This window comes from Ambystoma mexicanum, chromosome 6q (genome assembly GCF_040938575.1).
Source record: "Ambystoma mexicanum isolate Mex_15411 chromosome 6q, UKY_AmexF1_1, whole genome shotgun sequence".
In the NCBI taxonomy this organism is placed as follows: domain Eukaryota; kingdom Metazoa; phylum Chordata; class Amphibia; order Caudata; family Ambystomatidae; genus Ambystoma; species Ambystoma mexicanum.
Window position 1 is genome coordinate 126,561,769 of NC_090937.1, and position 18,342 is coordinate 126,580,110.

General features: G+C 42.7%; 1 protein-coding gene across 1 annotated transcript in view; it reads right to left on the reverse strand.

Moving 5' to 3' along the window:
- Positions 1 to 18,342, reverse strand: part of SMARCAD1 (SNF2 related chromatin remodeling ATPase with DExD box 1) — a 1,912,998-nt gene that overhangs the window by 1,808,836 nt on the left and 85,820 nt on the right. Inside the window, exon 2 of the mRNA XM_069630562.1 lies at positions 7,792 to 7,985. Coding sequence (XP_069486663.1) covers positions 7,792 to 7,927 — 136 coding nt within the window. The 5' untranslated portion in view covers positions 7,928 to 7,985. The remainder of the gene's footprint in view (positions 1 to 7,791; positions 7,986 to 18,342) is intronic.

An 18,342-nucleotide genomic window follows, 5' to 3' on the forward strand; every position in this document is an offset into this window, starting at 1 on the left:
ACTCACAACAAAGGTAGAACCCTTAACTGGGTTGCCACTTTAAACTGCAACCCCAATATACTTTCAAACTCACTGTGCGCTTGGTCTGACCATCACATCATTAACTTCGAACTCGAGACCCACGCACCTTCCGCCCCACAAGCAGTTCCTGCCACTACCAGAAACAACCTGCTGATCACCCTTGAGAACGTACTCCCGCTTATGCAGCCCATCACCAACACCCCCATGACCGCCTTCTCAGACCCTACTGCTTTAGTCAACTCCTTTAGCAATAACCTGCTTCTAGCACTAGATCAAATAGCCCTCTCAAAACCAGAAAAGCCAAACAGTCCAGCCATCTCAACAAATGGTTCACGTCTGACCTAAAGGCCCTTCGCAAGTCCAAAAGACTGGCGGAAGCCAAGTGGAAAAAAAAGAACCCCTCTTGTCAAAATAAAGATCTGTTCAACTCTGCCGCAACTACTTAGAAAGCAGCCATCATAAAATCCAAAAATGACATATTTAATAACAGAATACTAAACGCCAACTCCAATGTCAAAGAACTGTACACCATACTTAAAGAATTGGGATCTCCCACTCCTCCTCAGACAACCTGCGTCAGAGATGCTCCATGGTGTGCCAATATCCAGAAGGCTTTATTAGACAAAATACCACTATTACAAGCCAAAATTGAAACCAAAAGACTAGTCCTTGCCTCCAAATGCATTTCCAACTCCAACCAACGCCCCCGATCCCCTCCAAAAAATAATCTATTTGAATTCTCACCGGTCATCACTAAAGAGTTGGAGACCATAATAGCTGGACTTAAACCCTGCAAATGCCAAGGGGATATTTGCCCAGCCTCCATCATCAAAGAAGGAGCCAAAGATTTTGCACCCTTCATTGTGGCACTTTTCAACTCCTCCTGCTCGGTACCAAAGAATCTCAAAGACACCTGGGTCATGCCGCTTATCAAAAAACCCACGCTGGTCCCAAATATCCCTACTAAACTACCGGCCAATCACAACTGTACCATTCTTGCTAAAAATCTTAGATAAAGCTGCATACATCCAAATTCAGAACCACCTCGAAACTAATAACCTACTAGGCCACCGTCAATCAGGATTCAGGCCTAGACACGGCACTGACACACAGCCCTGCTTGATCTAAAGATCCAGATGGACGAGGTCAAAGATAGGGGTCACCCCTCCCTACTATTACTGGATTTGCCAGCGGCCTTCGATTTGGTGGAACGCAGCATTCTGACCTCTCACTTAACCACATCAGCCTCATTCTCGCCCAATGCAGCCAAATGGATACAATCCTTCCTCTCGGACAGATCCACGAGGGTCTTCTCTGCCACTGCTTCTGGAGAGCCATTACCTGTGGAGTCCTGCAAGGCTCTTGTGTCTCCCCAACGCTGTATAACATCTTTACCAAGATGTTATTCGACCTTTTAGATCACATGGAAGTCCCATAAACCAATTACGCGGACGATACACAAATCCTCAACACTCTCTGGCTCCTATGATAATGACTCAGCACGCCTAAATGTCATTTAGGGTAAAATCCAAGATCGGATGGCCAAGCACAGTCTTTGTCTCAATGATGACAAAACTGAGCTCCTACTCATTGGCTCCAGGCAACGCCTTAAACTCTACCCACAATACAAATCTTTCAACATCGATGGAAATCTCATCAATGTGTCTAAAGATGCCAAAACGATGGGAGTCTACCTCGACTCAACCCTCTCACTTCGAGACTGGTTAAGGCCACAACATCCTCCTCGGCTTATACCGCCAAGTTAAATGCATGCAGACCATTCTTATCCATACTGAGTTGTATCACGTTGGCCAGAGCTTCGATACTCTCCAAATTGGATTACTGCAATACCCTTTACCTGGGCACAAGCAAACAGAACCTACACAAACTCCAAATACTGCAAAATAATGCCCTCTGCACAGCACTCAATATTCCACGCTCAGACCATATCTCCCAACCCAGACGCAATGTCAAATGGCTCCCCATACAAGACAGAATCACTTTCAGAACATTCATGATCACGCATAAATGTCTGAATAACTCGGCCCCCAAATACCTTGTTGATACATTTTTCAGAAAATCATCCACCAGACCCAACTATACCCATTGCCTCAGCATTCCCAAGTTCAGATGGCAAAACTCTGGTTGCTCGAGCTTCCCTGTCCTGACTGCTAAAACTTGGAATGCCATGCCCCCAGCGCTCAGGGACGAACCATCCTTTCTGGCCTTCCGCTCCAAAGTCAAATCCTGGCTCTTCTCACTCCTCCCATCATCCTAGTACACCTGTAAATTATTGCTTCCATCGTATATTCTGTATGTTTTGTTTATCGCCATTGCCATTTACGCAAATTATGTACATTTGTTTTATTATTTCTTCTGTACATTCCCTGAATCCTGCATATCATGTATGTAACTTGTTCTTTCAATTAAGCCAAGCACCTAGTTAACCTTGGGTTCAGTGCGATATACAAGCAAATAAACTAAAGCAAGCTCTGTCATTAACCCAAACAGGAGCATCTAGCTATTACCCAGACACCCTGTCATACAAAACGCATGCTGCAAAGTAACCAATATGCTTACCAATCCCAACTACTCGCACTAGCCAGGTGATCCAGAAGTTCACCACATGGGGCCTAAATCCATGGTCCAATGTGTACACCCACACAAATAATGCAGATGATGCTATAGATTGTGGTCCCGATGGGACAAAACCATTAGGTTGTCTGTAGCCAAAATAGAATGGCCCAATCTGGCTAACCAACCAAATTCAATTACCAACAATCCATGAATCTTATCCCAACTCCTTCTACACCATTGTGATCATAAAATTCAGTAGACATATGGGTCCGTATTCCAAAACAACTCACTAGAGGTGTTCCAAACCGGAGGCACTCATCCACCATACCCATCCTCAGGCCTTGTGTCTCCTTTAACACATAGGGTGATGTATTATTTACGCATAATTCCACTCAATATTTTCATTGAGACCCGCCAGATGGCTACCACTAATATAAATAAGTGCATAACAAAGTTATTGAGTAGTGGAGGTCGGGGCATAACAAGGTGTTTCCTGATATTATTCTACAGAAAAATAGATTACTGTGTAAAATGTAGAAGACCTCGGCTTTTGGGGTAGATACATACATGGTGTCAGCGTACTGATTACGTCCACAACCATCCTAATTACTGAGAAATTAAAGGTATGGCGGATAAGAGGTGTGGGTAGGATCTACACAATGGGTGTGATTAATTGGAAATGTAACCTAGTGCTGTGAATACATGTCAAGAATACAGTAGAATAAGTAGTCACCCATAGGAACATGTTAGGTGTATGGGTGCAAAGATGTTGATACTATCGAGTTTCAACACCCCTGAAGAATGTCAAGCATAGTGCGTTGATGACAAACATGTTGGGTACGGGAGTGAATTGGATCACGTGCTTTAATATTGATATCCAAATATCAGGTGGTCTCTGATGCTGACACTTGTTTAGATAGGAGGCATAGGCAATCAAACCACAATCTTATTTTAGAGTGTAGGGTCTCTTGTAATAGTTAAAAGTTTGGACACTTCTAAATTGTATATTGAAAATATGTTTTTATGATGTTTCATACAATTGTGATTATTTGTACGTGATTGACATTTTTGGATTTTGCAATAAAAGCTATTTTTTGTAATTGGGCACTGCGGAATGACAAATTGCCTTTTGCGCTTATACGGTCTATATTACCCCATAAGTGGGCATTGTTACCAACACTTTATTTTTACAATACATAGTTTTTCAGTGTTTCTTTGGACCCTATGTATGCTGCAATTTCTTTGTTCCAAGCTACAGCCCTCTCTCCCTCCTAAGATAAGCATGGTTGCTCTGTCCATGCTACCACATTCTCCGGTGGTACAACTTTATACTAAGAGTGGAGCTTATGTACTCCCTCAGATGAATAGTTTTACGAAGTTGGGGCTTTAGAAACTGTCCAAATACTTCCTCATATAGCCACCCCCAGGGTCAGGATCATAATAGCGGCGGCCATCCCCTGGCCACGTAGGGGCGAAGGATGCCTCAAGGAAAGAAGTGGGGACATTGCCAGATTCATCACAGTTCATTCGGCCTTAAGTTAGCCAATGTGAACGGGGCTAGAGGGGGAGAGGAGAGCTCAGACCTTGGTCGAACATAGTTTTCCTACTGGCTATGTGCCTTTCCAAGTGCCACTGTCAAAGTATTTTTCCCCCTGGGGGTTGGAAGGCTCATTTCTCTCCGTTAACGAGGCGAGCCACGTTTTAATGACATGTAGTGAGCTTCATAGGCTTATTTCACGTGCATCTACAGAAGGATTTTCAGGCACACAAGTTTGAGAGGCTTTTCCTATCATCAAGCTTCGCATCATCTTTGGGTGTGGATTTCTCTTAGGACAGAACTAGCCTGGACGATGGACCTGTGGTCCGAAATACATCCGTTATGGTTTCTTCTTTTTTGCCCGTGTACAACTCTTTGGTTTATCTAGCAGGGGGAGACGTTGCACTGAAGAGTGGTGGGTTGGAAAGGTTCCTTTGTCACTATCTAGGCTATGCACCATACTTTGGGCCACCTGATGGGACACAACAATCTCACAGGTATGTGGGACCGGTTGATGGAAGTACTATTGGTTTGACTATTCTTGTTGTCCCACTCATAGGCTTTAAAAGTTTCCATTAAAGAAGATTGTGAAAGGTACAACATACATGCTTCCAAACAATACGACTTGGATGCATAAATCAACTCTAAACACTACAATGAAAATGATCACTTATAGACACTATAACAATGTCTGTTGAGGAGATCTTAATAAGCAGTCGAATAATTGATGCTTTCCTGTATGAACTCAGATAGGACATTCAGATTTCTCAATGTTGCTTCACAAGGGTAAAAGCCCCAAACCAAAATAAGAAACTTGTCACGCCCGAAGGAGAGAAAATGCAGGGTGTTATCGTTGTGTGGGAGAAGAGGACCAGATCGCCAATTCAAACCTCCGTCGTAAAGAGTGTGAGATAGGAAGTGTGTTTACATTTCAAAAGATCAGCATCACAATATTGGCAGATAAAAAGATTGGCTGAAACATTAAAGACTCAATTTTAGTACAGGAAAACAGAACAGGAATGGGCAAAGGCAGGTATGTATGGCGGAGGAGATTGTATACTCATGACAAACATAGGAGAAAATCAAGTAAATTTGCCAATTACTAGATGGCAATGCGATTTTACTGCATTTCAATCTTAAAATACTTTGACGAATTGAAGTTACGTATGCCCAACATTAAACCGGTCATCCTATTTAGTCACCAAGTGACAAAGCCCAGAGTTATAGGCCTTATAAGCACAAAGACAAAGAGGCAGCTGAGAGTTTGGAGGCATCGGCGGAATAATGCTGGCTTAGATGGGGAGAAGAGCTGCCGCAAATGGTGCCTAGTCTTACCGCAATGGACCTTACAGGTCAGAGAAAGCAACACAGACATAAATCTTGAACGGGTGTGCAGATGGGAGAGGCCTGCAAACAGCAACGCAAGCTGGCAAAAAATAGGAACGAGGATGAGAGGAGCAGGACTCTGCCGACAGTCATCAACTTGTCAGAGAGCAATGAACAAGTGGCAAGCGAGATAGTGAGAAGTTAGAGAAAAATAGAGGGGAGAAGATAGGAAGCTGGGAGGAGTGGACAGAAGGAGTAGTACAAATGAGAATTACTGAGACAGCTGGCCTCAAAGATCCAGAGGCAGGGAGGGAATGTGGTCAAGTACCCTTAATGAACACCCTGAATACTGGGAGTACAAGAAAAGGTGTGCACTGATGCATACCTGAAGAGGTAGCCAAATAAACCAGCACCGCCCTCACAGACCTTTCCTGTTGCAAAGCACTCCAGTTAGGACCTCACGCATACAGGAGTTTGGCGGGGACCCCAGGATTGGTACATTAAGGTAGGCTTAGCATACACCAATCACTGTGGCCCATTTGGCTTTAAAAGAGGGCTGAACCCCTCTTTTGGCAGATCACCTAAAGACTTTGCAAGGATTAGCAAGAAGAACTAATTGTTGGAACCTGGCTGAAGATACAGTCTGCCTTGCATCTTCTCCCGAGTCGGCAGTACAGCCGACTCAACCCTGTCCAGCACCAAGAAGACCTACAGCACAAGGTACATTGTGATTTTGTCCCCCTTGTCCTTCCCAGAAGGCCCCTATAGATATTTTAAGACCCATTGCTCGTATTGTGCTGAAGCCAAGTAATTTTGCGATTATTTATCATACCGACTACCCTCATCTCAGTATCCAGAGTGCATCCCTTTTCTTTCTTTGAAATAGTCGGTCCTCTGCATACCTTTACTGGGTGGGTTGTAATCCAGAGTGCATCCCTTTTACCTATTTGAAAGTCTGTCCTCTGCATTCCTTTACTGGGTTAGTTGTATTTCATAGTGTTGCTAGAACGGTCTGTTGTGATAATATAGTAGATATTTGTATACAACCCTGACTGGACAGTTGCTTTTATCATTGGGTAATAATTATATTTTCGCTGTGTTGCAACTAACCAACGATCCACAACCTTTCGGGGATAAGCCTGCCGTTCCGTCCAAGTTACCAAAATTGAACAAGGATGTTTATAATCTGCTTGTGTTTCCAATCGGTTCAGATCCCTTCTGGTGTACAAGAGGAGTGGGGCTGATTGATGGTTTAGAAACCGATATTTATCCCTGGACCACTGGTGCCCCTGGAAGTCGATTTGTCGCAGCCGCGCGTCCAAGAAGGTCTTAGAAACAAAGGGCTGCCAGATATTCAAGTCTTTCTGGGGCGCACTGGTGCAGCAACATCAACCTGGTTGGCTGGCATGCCACTTACAGGCCAGAGTTGGCGCTTAAGTAAGACTGAGGGCCAGCCTTGATGTTTAAAAAAAGAACACTGAGTGGTAGGCCGGCGTGTGCGGCATAGTTGGCCACTCTGGGTTTTTTGGGGGACAAGAAAAATGAATGTCAGGCCTGGCACCCAGTTATGATTGAGTGCTAGCCCTGCGTTAAGGATGGGGGCACCCCGGACACCAAAGAGGAGCAGCCAACACTCCTCCCCCGGCCTGCACCCCTGGGTCTGGCTCCAGGCATCTGACACATCGCTGGTGATGTTCAGAAACCAACAAATGGCGCTTGCAATGCTAGGGCAGATACTCATGAGAAAAGGAATTTGTGAGGCCCTACTAGGTACCCACACTACCACTTCTAGTACTAATGATACCAATAATGCCATTAAAGGGCTGGCGAGACTCCGTGCTGTGCCACCCCGTTGTCCCCAAGAGCGTTTGTCGATTATGTGCCTGGAGTTATTAATGAGGAACATGTGGGCAAAAGGACTGCATTTAAAAGCCTCCAACAGAACCACTGATTTGGTGATTGAGTTAACACCCTTTTTCCTAGGGCCGATCACACTGGCGATATTACACAAACCCAAAATACCCATTGAAGTCTACCCAGCTACCACATTGTTTCAGCAACAAGAGTGAAACATTTAAACAAATAAATTCAAGAGGGGGGAAAAAAGCCCACCAATGGCGAAAAATCAAGTTAATATTAAACTGTGATTAATAATTAGGAAAACGTCCCAGTCTCCCCTTTTACACCGTAACAATGTTACTGTATCTCTACACCTACCATGAAGAAATGCAAACCTTATCATAAATTCTTGGACTACTTATAAAAGGTTCTTTTTTTAAAGCAAGTTACAGGTAATATACTTAAGGTCTACAATTAAACAGTTTGCTCACCTGGATCCAAAACGGGGGTAGCTGGGCGGTCCTTTGCACTCGGTTTCTTTTCATCAGCTTCACCAACTGGGGAAGTGGATCTTTTTTCGCCATTTGTCTTATCAAAGCGAAATCGGTCCAAGTTAAATAGACTCATTGTATTTTCAGCACAAAGAAAGAGTTTAACACTACACAGCAGTGATAAAACGCGAGGCCTGTGGAAAGAGGAGAAACACTGTCAGTATACAAGACATTTCCAAGTGAATACAATCCTACCGTTACCAACTTGAATATCTACCAAATAGGTTTACTTGAACTGCTCTAAGAATCGTGGGAGTTGGGGAGGTGGCAGACAAATCTTTGAATCCCATTGTTTCATGCTAGGTGTTCACCGAATGATAAGCAGTCATATGCATATTTAACTGTCAATAGATAGGACAGCTTAAAACCTTACAACTAATGACCCAGTGACCATTTTACATTTGATTAGGGATTACCCTCCACACGCGGAACATCTACGAAGCCACCAAGGAAAAGGAGGTGGCTCTCCCTTTTCTGCTTGCAAAAGAAAAAAACATCGATTTCACATTGTTTAAACAAGCTAGTAAGTGCAGCCTACCTTGGGTGACACTTTGCAAAGAGCGAGTTAATACATTAAACCGAACTGCAACCACACGACTGCCTGCAGCCACGCATATTCATCAGCTGGTCCTGTAACTTAGCAGGATACTTAACTGGGCAGTTGAAAAGATCGGGCACACTTAATCGCAAGCATAGATTTCCAGAAGAAAGGAAAATATTTGATAGAGGAAATAAAAACAAAAAAACGATCTTGTGCATGCAATCAAACCTCATAATTAGGCTTTTGTGCTCACATTAGGAACTTTTTTTTCCCCCATTTTTTTGTTGTCGCAGACCAGTTTAGCCATCTGCCCGTTTCCTGCATTGGCAGACAAGAACCCTGCGTAAAAAGGCCGCCAGCTTTTGCAGGCACACGAATTGAATCCTAGCATTGACCCATAAAAGCCTGACTATGACCACTTCATGCTCAGCAGAAGACACTGCCCCACCATTTTGAACGCTCCGTTGGCCATTTGCCTTTGGAAAATAAGAAAATCAAGGCAGTTAATCCGCATGAGGCTAAAATGTCCATCTTGGCATTATACACAAGGCAGACAAGCGCTTGAGAATGGAATTCATTAGAATTAGCATTATTTTAAACCAAATTCACAGGCATTTTAGAAGTGACATCACAAAAAGGGACATTAAATGATCTGGGATCCGAAATGCTCACTGTATGTTTAACATTAGCCTTCTACTACACTGCATAAGCAAAGCAGGGAGCTTAGAACGTTAGCTTTATCTACTGGTGAAAGCCAGAGTTTTATCTAACCAGCGGTGCACAGAAGGAGGGTATTAGACAGCTTGCCTCTGCAAGAGCAGTGGGCTCTGTGGACAGAAGAAAGTGTTCCAGATGCTCCTCCACCAGGGTCCCAGTATTCAGATGCTCCTCCACCAGGGTCAGAAGTCAAAAATATTGGCATGGAAAGTGAAGACAGAGCAATGGGGTGTGAGGAGGGACACCGCCATGTCAGGTGTGAAATAATTGGATCCAGGTGTTCATTGCAGAAAAAGGATGTTGCACATAAAAATGAGGTTTTCCCTTAAAAAAAAAAATTCGGGCAACGGGCATTCACCCGCCCACCCCTAAACCCCACATTGCTCTCCATGCAGTCACAGAGCGGTCTTTCTAAAGCGACCTTTTAGAGAAAAGCTCTTTTAAAACAGATCTTTTCACTGGGAAGGCTAGCACCATGGGGGGCGGGGGGAGAGGGAAGGTGGAGGGGTGCAGCATTACCATATATTGTTGAGACAGGCCTCATGTTTTCTTTGGGCACCCGCAGACAAATATCTGCATAGAATATTAAAAATGTTCAGCTCGAAGAGATATATATTTACGCTCGTAAGATTACAAGTTATCGAGGCCTAAATATCATTTCTACTTAAACTGTATCAACTCCTTTTCAATGTATTTACAAAGGCTTATCAATTCGTATATCAAAGGTTTGTGCATAGCCTGCATCATACGTGCCCACAATAATTGCAAGCAATCTTCAAAGTCCACATTTACAAATTTATAGAGACGCTTCGTCCTCACAGTTTTGAATTGTGGACATTCAAGGATAAGATGCTTCATTGACTCATTAGATTCATTGCAAGAAGGGAATCGGCATTTCGTTATCCTTGACTCTTCATAGTTGAGCCAATTAGCTGTCCTTTCTCTGGTATGAAATAGATTCAATCTAAACCGTATGTAGGCTTGTCTCGTTTGGTTGCATGGAAAAGTAACAACATGTTCGTATCTAGGTAACCGTGGTTTAAGAAATGCGCAATACTCTTTGAAACTATACAGTCATATAAAATGTACAATCGTCATCTCCAGTCCTTTTCAAACAACTTTTTTTTTGCAAAGGCAGGACGGAAGTATAAGTCGTCCACTGTGATGCCCAAATCATTCAGCATTCTTTGCATATTTGATTGATAAGTTTTAAAGGACAGGGAAGAGGAGGTATTCAACAACCCGTTAAAATCAATATTCAATGAGTTTTTCTGAGGGAAACAAATCTTTGCATAGCCTGTTAATTGGCGCCATTTCCAACGTGAAGATAGTGCAATCAGCCCTAACGCATGTCTTAATACCGAGTTGGGTGTTGACATTGGCAAATGCATGACAGAATTTAACAATGTACCCTGGGTCGTGTCCAGGATAGCAGTAATATCGATGAGACACATATCAATGGCATATAAAATAACAGCTTCTATTTTTAAAGTTAGGAATTCAATCATGGGTATCAATGAGAATTTACTATATTTTGTATAGATCAATTTTAATTGAGATACTAAAGGACGTGACTTATTTTTAATTAGGTCAGTCCAATATTTTATTGAATTTTGTGTAGTTAAATTATATCCCAGATAAGTTGCGCTCAGAGAGCATTGTATTTTAATTTGCATAAGCTCCCATTGATATCTTTTGGTATTTTGCTTGCCACCAAATCTAAGAATAACTGTTTTGGCAGGATTATGTATGAGATTGTGTGCAATCGCAAATTCTTGAAAAAGCAATAATTTGGCCTGTCGCCCAGCTGGTGTGGGATCAAAAAGTATGATATCATCGGCAAAAGCGATCCACTTTAGCCGCATTGTTCCAATTTTTACAGAAAACAGGTTATTGGCCTCCCATAGTTTATCCAAGTCAGCGATGTACAGGTTTAAAAAAAGTGGCCGCTAAATGACATCCTTGCTTAAGGCCTATTGATGTATTGATGTGATCTGTTGTTCTGCCATCTTCCGAAATTTTAATCTTGTATGAGGTATTAGAATGGAGTTGAATAAACCAATACAGTAATTGTAGTGGTATACCCATCAACTTCAATTTGTTCCACAACAAATTTCGCACCATATTATCGAAGGCTGATGTCATATCTACCATGGCCACGTATATGGGTTGTGCGTTTTTTTCTTTAGTAGCTGCAATCAGATGCCAAATGCCTAGTTACTTTTTTAGACAAGCAGCATGGAATGGGGAGGGACCCATTGTTCAGATTTGGACACAACTTGCATGAAAGCGGGGTAATACTGGCATACTTTTGAGACAGTTCTCACAGTTTTAATTTGACGACAGCCAGTAATAACATTGGTTGGAAAATATTCCTATATTCCTCGCGCCTTGAAACACTCGTGCATAGGCGCGTTATAAATGCCATATTATATCATGCTGTTGGTGACCTGGTATTTACTGGAGTGGTTCTTACCCGGCAGAACCCAATGTGAATTCTATGGAGTGTTTGTGGTCTTTCTTTTTGTTTTGCGAAATGGAGAAGGCAAAACTACACACCCCAGAATGCAAAGAAAAAAAAAGGACCTGGCTTGCATGCACACTAATCGAACTGGGAAACTTGAAAGCTCTGCACAATGGAGGGCCGCGGGGGACCAAAATCCCTAATGAAAAAATAAACCAAAGCCGGATGTTCCATAGTTTGCACCCACAATCCCACATTCTGCCACGATGAGTAACCCTTGGTTGTAACCATTTAACCATACAGCACCACAGGATCAAGCAGCGAAGTCCACCCGCATGTATAGCGTGTACGTCTGTGTAGGGCTCTTCGTGTATACCAATGCAAAATGCTCTCCTTCGGTGAACACTGTAGAAAAGTAACAGTCACATGCTCCCTCGCGGTAACGCGCTTAAAAACACTGCGGCTGCATCCGGTCATCAGCCTGTGTGCCAGTTAAATTACCCAGCGTTTTTTCGACAATATAACGGAGATGGAGCGCCTCCTAAAAATGTCACCACTCTCTAGAAGTAAAGCACTTGAGATCCTGAAAACTGAAGCAACTAAGGGAGCAGTCACTAAATAAGGAGTGTTTAAATTGTTACGTGAAAACATGGACGACACCTGATCAGAAAGCATATCTAATATCACTCCCAAAGTGTAGCATTGTGTATTCTGGTCTCAATCGCATCTCATCAGTTCCATTAGTTATAAATGCAACTTCATGCACAGTGAGGCCTTCAGACCAGCTAATGAGGTCTTCACTGTGGTTAAAAAAAAGCAGAAACTGCTGTGGCATGCCTATGCCAAAGAAGCATATGAAATACAAATGATGCTCCTATTCAAATGGACCAAGCTGTCGCTAGTTCCCACAGACCCTCACCCTTGTAGTATGGTAGGAAGTGAGTCATGATAAAGGATGCAGAGCAAGGCATCATTTTAAAAACAACAAAGCTTCCGGGGAACGCCCAGCAGTTGGAAAACACATGCGCAAACAAAATGCACAATGTTTTGCAGCCACTCAAAACTATAAATGACAAGGCCAGAGAAAATTTCAAGTACCCGAAAAGAACATGTAACTTTTGGTAAAATAAGGAACTGCCTAATTTGTGCCGAACGAGCAGCAGTTTCAAGGAAGAAAAACAATATTCCACGTAGCTGTGTTTTGGGGAAATTGTAAAATCAATGGGAACAGGAAAATACACATTAAAAGCTGACATTGTGACTGAAACCAACCTTAAATGGAATTCTGACACATGGTAATCCTATCAACCACCCCGCCCCCCACAAACCCAGCACACAGGATGGGAAGACAGATAGGTTCCCTGCCCAAGCTAATAAACTCTTTCAAACATGCCAGCTGCAGACAAAGATCCTCCGTCAAACAGGCGAAGCAAACCAGACTGTGCCATGCAGTTTAAGTGTTGAGTTGTATTACTTGCCCTGTGTATAGGTTAGAAGTGAACCTTTAAAAAAATAAAATAAAAAAAAGAATATAAATTCAGATGAAACCGTGGTCCTGCTTAGTTCAAATCTATTATCTTGCAGGCCTACCTGAATGAAAGAATTTAACACTTGACAGGACTACAGGTCTGGAAACTTCAAGAGACACAACTAATAGCAGAAAACCACAGATATTCAAATTACGAAGTCTCTTTTCATCAGCCAGCCACTGAGCCATGAGGAACCTTTGAGACAGGCCTGAATCAACAAGAGCAGATTTCCAGCCCAGACTAAAAAGAAAATAAATACCATGTTCCTAGTTTTTGTATCTTGGCAAAAGAACGGTGATTGCAATGCCATATTTGTGTATGAAGGAAAAGGCCCTTTAATGTACATTGGGCTGATAAGATCCCTTGTATATCTGGAACCGAACCTCTTGGAGAACTCATCGTTCAGCTGAAAGTCCTCTATTAGATGGACCAAAACGTTTTTAACATGTTTTAATATGCAAAGTAGGTGAATGTACATTTCCTTGCGCTGAAGCAGCACAACCCAGCAAACCGATATATCCTGCGCTCACAGTGACAAGCCTGTTCTCTTGAGATGGAAAAATAATAGGAACAAACAAGTAGAAGTGAGTTAAAACGAAATATATGTAACCCCAAAATTAGTTGTGCTATAATTAACAATTGCATTAGTTAATTTGTGCTAGAGAGAGGAATCTGGTCAGCAAATTATTAAAGTGGAGTTCAGAAAACTACTCAAAACTTGCCTCTTTGCTCCAGATTCAGCAGGAATCAACTAGGAAGAAAGGTCAACATGGAATCGTGAATACCCCTGTAGGAAACCATAAACCCTAACCTACCCCCATTATAAAAGCAGGGGTGGGCATGCACCACCCACCCAAACCCACACGCCACCAATCCTAAAGGATACTTGGATAAGTCATGACAACCAACAGGCTGGACAATAAGAGACAGACAAATGCTGTGACCAAGAACTACAGGCAGGGCAAGTAGCGGATTTGGGCTAGATGCACAAATCACTGGGCCAAACAGAAGGGTTCCCACTGCGCAGCATGCCTGCCAACTAGGCGGTCAAAGTAGAGTACCAAACACACAGGATAACCGTAGAGGTTGAGCGCAGAAACGCGAAGACAAACAGGTAAGAAATCAACAAATACTTGAAAATCATAACCTTACCTTAAAATTTCAATTTCTGCATACTCAACATACAGAAAGTCACACAACCACCTCTCTGCACAGCAATCCACACGCACTTCACTACATTGCAACAGACTAACAACACATATCCCGTCACAAAAGCACATGGTAATTCTGACACCGATCAAAAACCACACTTAAGCTCAGTGAACAGTGCAAACCGAACTGAAGCGGCCAACAGCACATCACAACTCTCACTTTCTTATTCCCACTACACCCTACTAACCCGTCAGCCCCCTCTTGACACCCTCCTTTTCAGATCCGCCAGAGCGCCTGGGGACCACAGCAGTGGTGACGGTGTGCGGTACAAATACCTTTAACATTAAAATAGGGGGAATTTAAAGTTTTAGAATGCGATACATTTTAATGCAAGAAATCCCAGAAATAAGATCACATTAATTGGGAGAGAAACTGGGTTCAGAAGTTCAGACTGCCTCCATCATTAAAATGGCCAATGACTGGCGAGCGGTAGGTCTACTGTGACAGAGACAGGTAGGGAGAGGTCCAATGCTTCAAAGAACAGGCAATGTCAGACCAAAGGAAATGGCACCAGAATGGCAATTAGCAGATACTCTTTGATGTAGTCAGACAGGAGAAGTGGTCAGAGTAGTGTAGCTCTGGAGAGGCTGTACCTTTCAAGAAATTAGTTTTACGATCTTGGGATTTGCCAGTGCTTCCAAACAAGCAAAAGTCTCTGGATAAGACTTGATATGGTAGAAGATTCTGAAGACAGCATCCAGGATTGTGAACCCTTTACAGAAGGCTCAAAGGAAACCAATCCGCCTTAGCAGGTTGCCTATGTATGCCAGTGAACCACCCCCTCCGTTGAACCCTCACTGGATTACTGAAGGAACATCATTACACCTGTAACTTTGTCAGGAGTACACCCTGCTCAAAAGTCCTCTTCTGTAGAGGCGAAGATGAAGACCTCCAAGAAATGGACAAGCCTTTACCCTCAACCATCCCAGAGAAACATTTGGCGTGACCTGGTAGCTGCACAATGCCTACTGCTAGCTGAGATCACTGGTAACCAGGACCCTGCTCCCTAGAAGTGACCGAACACCGGCAAGTGCGCACAAGAAAGCGTGCTCGCTGGGATGTGCGGAACAAAGAGCTTAACCTGGCTCCTGGAGACAGTGGATGGAGTGCCTCTTCAAAGCAGAAGCAAAGAAAAAGCTCTAGACTGTTTCTAGTTTCAATTAGTGTTTGAGCTGGCTCAACCATCTCTTAAAAAATGTGGGGCCGCCAAAAGCATCTGGAGCTGTATTTTGTCTCTCGCTGCTTTTCAAAATGAAGTCAATCTCCATCTCCTTCCTGTTTTTCCCCCCGATTGGGGACGATCACTGCACCACATCACTGGACTAACGCGAGTCAACTTCACTTTCTCGACTCCAACGATTCATTGGGAACAACAAAAACGTCTTGATGGTGACAACACGTTTAAAGCACCTACAAGCCTTGCTCAACATTGTTGAGCTCCAAGAACAGGCATTAAAGGGGCTTGAAGTGGTCCTGTACCCTTGGCATGCACTTTTTCAAAGACTGCTTCAGTAAACTTGACATTACAGCTGAAGCTGTTCACTTGAATTTTCAGACAGAGTACCCTTTTTATTCTAGCCTGCATTCTGTGTTTTTCCTTACAGGGATGGGTATTGTTTTTCAATAGTGCATTTATATTTTTAGTTTAATTAAAGTATCCTTTTATACTACATGTGTTGGTCATTCTTTTATTGTGGTACCACAATTCTATTGTTTGGTCTGCTTCTGTTACAGTCTGCCTTTGACTCATGCTACCTTGAACCATTCTACCTTCGAGGCGAAGGACATCTACCTGTCCGCTATTCCCGTGACACCATTGATTGGGCTCACTCCTCGTTTACTGTTTGTGTGGGGCTCAGTATGAGTTTTATCCAGAACTCATCCCTGTACACCTGCAGAGCAATAGTTGTTTCCTTATACTCACGGTATGTCATCTTGACATATTTTTGTCCATTTCCACCAGTTGCCTATAAAAATATGTCTTGGTAGAACTTATAACTTTTAAGAAACGCTTCTGGCTAGTTCAAGTTGAAGATCCAACTAACTTTGTTCTGTTGGATTTTTTAACTGGGCAATTTCTATTTCAGGGGTAATTTCCACTCAAACTGGCTACGCACAATTCTCCTTTAAGTTTTTTATTTTATGAATGGGGCTCCCCCATTTAACAGAATTGATTCCCCGTAACTTTCGTCCTCTTTTGGGACAAGAAACAGTGTTCCATAAAAGGTCTATTAACAAAATAGCAATAATTAAATCAATTTAAAGATGCACAAGTTATACTTCCATGAACTTCAAATACCACTGATAAAAAGTAAAACACAACAATTTTCAATGCTATATTTGTGGAAATGGAGATCTTAGTAACAACACACACTTCACCATGGGTATCTATGCATTTTATTCACCCGGAGCACACGGGCACCATGGATTGAGTGCACTAGAGTCTAGGAGGAGTCTTTCATTTGTGCAAAACAACTTAGATTAGAATATCCATGCATGTCCAGTTCCCGCTCTTGAACGGGAAGGTCTACCAGACCTTCATGTATGTAGGTGGCTTATAGAATGTTTGTGCAATGCACATAGGAGTGGGGAGCGGGGGTTTCACCATGGACCTAGTGTAGCAATTATATGTATTTTTCCAGAAGCAGGTACACTTCTGAAACGTCTTGGGATGCACAATCAATGTATATATACACATCCCTGAGGACTAACAAAGAACAGGGTCAGGATTTAATCTAATCCCTTTTGGTATCTCACCCCTCAAGATTATTTATCCTTTAGATCAAACACTCATATGAATTTCTTTTGGTTTTTATCAGAGGCAGGTGGACACCCGCTTAAGGATTGGTTCAATTCCCTCCCACCAGGAACAGGTGGGCATCAGTCAGCAAGATGGGATCAGCTTTCCTCCACCACCTGTCTTCTGCCTCTTACACGGACGGCCTGGGGCTTTAACTCCTGCTAGGCCTCACTTAATGTCTGTGCTAATAATCCATCAATGGGTTCAAAAGAGGATCGATCTATTCCTTCTCCTTCCTGTTATTAATTCTCCTTTCCATCAGTGGGTGAGGCTGTCAGTGTCTCTCTCCCCGAGTGTGTGTTGAATCTTATATAGAACAGTAAATCCACCTGCTTGAGGCGTGTACACTTTCCCCAAACTAATTGGTCAATGTACGTGATTGGACAGTGATATACAGCACCTTTTGAAATTTAATATTCTGACTGTCAGTGAACAAAACCATCTAGCCTAGATATGTCAGTGAACAAAAACAATTGGTCCAGATATGTGATGTCATCATTGAGGTCATCAATAACATTTGTGATGTCATCTTTGATGTCCTGGGTGTTAGTCTTAGAAGTGCACTGTGGTGGCGCGAGTTATGGTTGCTTAGCTTACCGCAACTGGCGAATTTGAGGTTTTTCGGTTTTACTTGTAACCATAACGTCCCTTTAACTACGTTTTTAATTGAATTTCATAGGTTTTTATTAGTGCAACTTAACCATAGCGTCCCTTACAAAGTTTTTTTCAGAGAATATCATGGGTTTTTACCAGAGCATGCTATTTTCCTACTACTTACTAATATCATACTTACCCCAATATAGCAAAATGTGTGTCCAATTTACAAAGTTTCACCTTAAAATTCTGCCATTTCCCACCTTCTGGCATCATTTTTAACACTTCTATACTTTTTTCACTGTTTTTGCTTCTGTTAATGTCCTCTAACGTCTGACGTCATCGTGGACCTTCCTGATAGTACCAAGTGACCATGATGACGTGTCCATGAACGCGTTTGCACTTCGCGTTCGGGTCCTTGCTTTGAGGACAGTTCGGAACTGCATTTTCTACTGATCTAGGAACTTTCAAGACAAAATGTACCCTTGCACAGCTCCTACACCTATTCTTACTCATTATCCATTAACAATCTAGTACAAAGCACATACTTGGAAGTATAGTACCAAAGAACAAGTTACTCGCTTACCTGTTAACGTTCTTTCGATGGGATGGTCCGACGACGTATTCCATATCT